This window comes from Ixodes scapularis, unplaced genomic scaffold (genome assembly GCF_016920785.2).
Source record: "Ixodes scapularis isolate PalLabHiFi unplaced genomic scaffold, ASM1692078v2 PGA_scaffold11__112_contigs__length_91849675, whole genome shotgun sequence".
NCBI lineage: Eukaryota > Metazoa > Arthropoda > Arachnida > Ixodida > Ixodidae > Ixodes > Ixodes scapularis.
Genome location: NW_024609837.1, coordinates 8846362 through 8852503, shown reverse-complemented (window position 1 = coordinate 8852503; position 6142 = coordinate 8846362). Strand labels below are relative to the sequence as shown.

General features: G+C 42.0%; 1 protein-coding gene across 1 annotated transcript; it reads right to left on the bottom strand.

Moving 5' to 3' along the window:
- Nucleotides 1-5115: 5115 nt before the first annotated feature.
- Nucleotides 5116-5868, bottom strand: LOC120848434. The gene has a single exon (XM_040220402.2). It carries the CDS (start codon nucleotides 5866-5868, stop codon nucleotides 5116-5118), a length of 753 nt encoding a protein of 250 aa, XP_040076336.2.
- Nucleotides 5869-6142: the final 274 nt, after the last annotated feature.

Here is a 6142-nt window from a genome sequence, read left to right as displayed (position 1 = left end):
TTGAACCCAGGACACTGGGTTCTGCAGCGCGAGCGTTCGCTCCACTTCCTCCGAGCTGATGTGAATAACTGAGGTTGTGTGGATACTTATCCAGTGTGTAGTTGGTCAGCCATTTCAAAATTGCGACGAGTCACTCGGTGTGGATAAGCAATTTCGTCAGTGCAGTAAACAGCTAGCCTGGGGTTTTTAACGTGCATTACGCAGTATACTGCGCGATGCACGTTAAAGACCCAAGGCTAGCGGTTGAATTGCAGTGGCTAATTTGTTTTTATCTACAGCTGGGAGACTCGTCGCCCGTTGAGGCAGACCAAGTTCTAGGCTAAGCTAAACATACACACAACCCAATTTTTTTTTTTATGAGCTGGATTTGAGAATTGTTGTTACAGAAAAATTTTCATGACTGACAATAGTGCCCCATTCAAAATTCATCAAGTTTTGCGAAGAGGAGACTGATGTAAAAGTCCTCTTTTATCCTCGAAATTACACCGCGACAAAGGAATTTCCTGGTCAGTGGTATGACGCGCAGGTATACATTATACACCCATTATACACCTTTCCATAAAAGCGTACGAGGGCGCGTTCATTGCTGTGTTTGTGTGTTACGCACACCGGACTTTCTGGCTGACCGCAACTGCGAGCGAGCGCTGGCTAGACTGCGATTCAGCGCGTGTGAACCGTGATTTTTGTAAACAGTGGAAACGTGCATACTCGGGTTACGGTAGCGGCAATAAGCTCGTGTAATGCAACAAACATTTCGACCGAATATTGTTTTACGGTCCCTTTAGGAAACGGTGTATTGTTTTCACGATTGAAGCAAACTTGCCACGGATGCCATCACGTTAGTGCTGCAAGTGCTCGCACCGCCTAATGGGCGTTAGTAAACCCAGACATCCGTAATACACTGCAGCCGTAGTGCTCTGGCTAAATTATTCATCTCCAGTAGAGGCATCCGACACCCCTTCGGACAGACTGCAGACCGACTTCCCGTTGTCTAATCTGCTTTACAAGAAATTACTTCGCGTGAATACCCAGGACTATATAAAATATAAAAAAGTACGTGTCTGTTTAAACTTAAAAAGAATTTCTGCGATGAAACCCTAACAAGACTCAGTCACGACGCTCATAAGTCATGCAAAAGGCACGGCGTTGGCTGTACACACGCTGGCAGAATCGCCTGCTGCCACGCCTGAAGCACGTTCCAAGTATATTTACTTCGTGCGTGTGTATGCTTCGAAGATGTATGCCGGCAGTTTTCGTTTTGACCGATGGGACCCTCATAGAAGGAAGAAGTCAGGGGGTGTCATCAGACTGTCTTTTGCACGACGTATCAGCAGCGTGACACCGGCTTCGAGGTTTCCTGGTCGTGAACAACAAGCCACCAAAGTGGGACATTGCAATTTTGCCGATTCCTCGCATATATATAAAGTCTCATGCATTCGCTAGCGTCAAGTGATCGTGAACGCTGGTATTCACTCGAACCTAGCAAGAACAAAACGTCCACCTTCGATGCAGTCCACAATGCCGAGCGCAAGTTCGTCTGCCTCTTTTGCAAGGGTTGCGGTGACGTCAGAACAACGCCGAGCTCTGATTGGTTCCGATTGGAAGGATAGTGGGTAGACCTCGAAGCAGGCCGCCTTGAGGTCTACCCACTATTCTTCCAATCAGAGCTCGCGTGGCTCGGCGTCTTTTTGACGTCACTACAACCCCTGCTAAAGCAGCAGACGAACGAAGGGCCTGGCGACGTTCATGCAAGTCAAGTCAAGTCAAGTCAAGTCAAAATGTGTTTTTATTTGTACACAAGATGTTAGATAATTACACTTATTCAGACGGGGGTCCCAAAGTTTTCAAAAGAAAACTGTTGAAGGGACCCCTTGGTAATAAAGGGTTAGTCAGCGATCAAGTTAACACCATTATATATATAAAATAAAAAAAACAAGAAAAAGAAAAGAAACACAATTGTGGTATCTACATAATCAAAATATTAAACCAAGTGAAAAGAGAGAGCAGAAAAGCTAGAAAATCGAGAAAAAAGGACAATATCAGTGTGTTTGTGTGTGTGTGTGTGATTGTGTGAAAGGTGTTCCTAGGAGAGAAGAATGAATCGGGGGGGGGGGGGGGGGGGGAGGGGGGCATAGAAATAGTTGATGAATCATGCAGATAGTGTGTGTGCACGTATGGCTTGTTTAAAGATATAGAATGATGACATGGCAGTTAGGCAGGGTGGTAGAGAGTTCCACGTTTTAGTAGCAATGTAAATGAAGGTGAACGCACCATAATTAGTTCGTATGCATGGTACAAACAGTGACGCTTGTGAATGTGAACGCAGAGGATACATGACATCTTGATGAATAAAACTAATTGAAGAGCATGTTATCTGGTTGGTGATGAACTTAAATGTTAATAATGCTACACGATAATCGAGGCATTGATGAACTGTTAAAATGTTGAGGAAGCGGTATGCAAATTGAGCACTTTCGCGCCCATTCACAAACAGCATTGCTCGTAGTGCCGTATTCTGGGCGGTTTCTATGGGTTTTAGTGTTGTTTTATATGTCAATCCATAAATGGATAATCCGTACGAAATGTGAGTATGAATGAAGCTATGATAAAGCATTTGGAGAGTTCGTAAGGAAAATATGTGCCGTAGTTTATATAGAATTGGTATATTTCGATATATCTTATTAGCTGTGTCTTTTACGTGTTGGTGCCATGTTAACTGATGGTCAAGTGTTAGCCCTAAAAATTTAGTATGGTACACTCGAGTTAGGTTAATACTTGCAAACGAAAGCTGAGGTGTGTTTAAAATTAGTTTGTTTTTCGGGGCAAAAATTATGTAGTTTGTTTTCGCAATATTGGGAACTAATTTGTTATGGGTTAGCCATTTAGCTAGCTTTTCTAAAGTGTTATTAGCTTCCATGTATAGTTCTGTCACGCTTGCATTAGATATAAAAATATTTGTATCGTCGGCATAAAGAACACAATCTTTTTGTAAATAGGCTGCCAGGTCATTAATATATATTAAGAAAAGAAAGGGACCTAATATTGAGCCTTGCGGAACACCGATGGTAATAGGTTTAGTTGTTGAAATTGTGCCATCTAAAGTGACAAATTGGCATCTGTTTGATAGATAACTTTCGATTAGATTGAGAGCAACACCACGAACCCCGTAAGCACTTAATTTCTGTAGTAAAAGTTCATGGTTAATTAGGTCAAACGCTTTTGTTAGGTCTACAAAGATTCCCATTGTTAATAACTTCATTTCAATATTTTGCTTTGTTTTCTCTACCATATTTAATAACGCGAGTTCTGTTGATTTCCCTTTAAGAAATCCATATTGTGACGGAGTGATCAAATTATTTTCAGAGAAGAACAGGTTCAGTCGCTTTAGTAGAAGTTTTTCAATCACTTTTGTAATGACAGGAAGTAAGGCGATTGGTCGATAGTTCTCTGGTTTTAGTTTGTCTCCTTTTTTAAATATTGAAATCACTTTTGCTATTTTGAGTAAGTCAGGGTAAGAGCTAGTCGTGAAGATTTTGTTGATAATATCAGCCAAAGGGTGCGCAATGATGGAACCACATTTTTTTAGTATTATCGTCTGTATTCCGTCGCACCCTGACGACGAAGTATTTTTCAGCGTGTTAATGGTATTATGAACTTCTTCTGGATCGACAGGGTAAAGAAAAAACGTCGTGTCATTACGAGCTATATTTGGTGTGCCAGCGGATAGATTTGTGCATGAAAGATACTGTACGTTTGTAGTGATAGTTGAAAAGTAGTCATTGAGCGTGTTAGCAATTTCTTGTTTGTCCGTAATTATGCCTTGGTCGGTGCTTAAGGCTGACACAGTCTGTTCGGTAGTACTCTTATTTAATGCAGAGTTAATAATTTTCCAGGTTTCTTTGGGATTGTTAATGGCGCTAGAAAGTTTACTAAAAAAATACTGCTGTTTAGCTACGTTAACTAATTTCTTTAAACAAACATTATACAATTTGTATTTAGATTGAAGGCGTAGATTAAATGGATTGCGTTTTAGTTTTTTATACATATTATTTTTGTGATTGATAGATCGCTGCAGCCCGTATGTTAACCAGGGGCTTTTTCTGACTGATCTGCGGGATAGGGTTTTGGTTTTCGTACCTATTTGAATGGAAGATTTTAGTGTTTCTAAGAAGTTGTCTAGTTTTAGGTCTGCCGTGGGCGCCTGGTATACGCTCTCCCATGACTTTGTGTTTAATGCATTTATTATTACGTTGTAATCGTATATTTGAGTAGTTTGTGTTATCGATTGTGACACCTTATGTGTATTAGAAACAGCGAAAATGGGTGTATGGTCGGTTATGTCGCTTGCAATAGTGCCAATTGTGAAGTCTGTTGGATGACAAGACGTAATTATGTGATCCAAAGTGCTGCGTTTTGTGTCGCTAAAGCGGGTAGTTGTTGTTATGCATTGTTGTAGTCCGTAGACGGCTAGTGTATCTAGGTATCTGTAAGTGACGGATGAATCAGCAGAAGTGTCAATGTTTATGTCGCCCATAATGATGACATTCGAATTAATTTGAGAAATGTTTTTGAGGGTTTCATTTAAGCTGCCTAAGAAGTGCTCAACTGCATTATTTGGTGAACGGTAAATGACGCCAATGAGTGTACTTTTTGTTTCATCAGGAACTACACTAGGTGATTTGGGATTTGGCGGAATTTCTATAAATAGTGATTCACAAAGATTAGATGATATATGAATGTCATCTCGAACTCTGAAAGTAAGTGTATTTTTTATGTAAAGAGCAACTCCCCCGTGCGATTTAGACGGAAACGTTATTTCTTGTGATTCGCGATGACCATATATTACCTGATAGCCAGGGATATTGAAGTTGTTATTCGTGTTATTGCTGAGCCATGTTTCAGAAAGGGCGATAAAGTGAAAATCATGTTTTAGGGTAGATAATAAGCAAATCAGATCGTCATAATGACTACGTAAGCTTCTGATGTTCAGATGGAGTACCGATAACTCCGATGAAGTGGATGTCTGTCTGGAAAATAGGTCTGGTTCAAGCAAGGATACGTTCATAAGGAAAAGAAAAAGTGAAAACCGAAGAGGGACACAGAAAGATTTAGAAGCTAGACAAAGACGCTCAAATCATCCTGAGACACGATCTTGTGAACTGAGCTCCCATTGGTTTTTCTGGCTTTAATAACACATTGGTCAGTCCACAGGTGCATCCATTCCTTGTCTTTCTTTAGGCGCAGTGCCGCAGAGAAGAGTTTTTTGTTTAGAGGAGAAAGGTGATCATTAAAAAAGATTTGACGCGGTTCCTCTTGTAGGTTCAAATCTTTGCTTGTGATGCGAGCGCGGCGTGCCTTCTTTTGGAAATCATTCTTATGATCCCTCGAGATGAATCTCGCGATTATGTTGTGAGCGTTTGGTTGACTTGGGGTGGGAACCCGGTGCACGATGTCGATGTCAGCTTTAGTGATGGGACAGTTGATGTGGTTACCAATGTGCGTTAGAAGCTCTCCGAGATCTTCGGTCGGGTTGTTGGGCACGCCACGGATCTCAACGTTGTTGAGACGTGAGTACTGCTCGAGTTGAGCGACCTGCCGTGTTAGGTCTGTGTTGTTTGTTTCTAATAAATCATTGCTCTGTTTCAGTTTTGTGTTGTCTGCACTCAAACTATCACACTTTGCCTTCAGCTCTTCGATATCTTTGTTCATGAAGGCCAGACTATTCTGAGCCTCATGCAGTTCGTTCCTCAAAGAACGGAATTCTTCTGTGTTTGCAACATCAAACTCTTTTTTAAGCTCAGCATTTCGATTTTTTAGCTCATCCCTCAGTAGCTGAACTTCTTTCGCCAGCTCTTGGTTCGTTGGCATACTGCTCGAAACAACAGGCGTTACAAAATAGGGAGGCGATCTAAGTAGCTGGTACGATGCGTTTGTTGGCAAAACGACTTGCACGTACCTGTTGGAAGGCGAAACAATGTATCAGCTCCGGCGGTGAAGGTGCTGGCTACTTAGATCGCCTCTCTATGCCCGAGACAGCCGCTGTGGTCTTCCTTTTGAAGGAGGACACCGGATGTTGCCGTCGCCGGGAGCAGGGGTGGCAGCGCTGCACGTGGCGGTACGGGTGATGACAGGGCAGCGATAA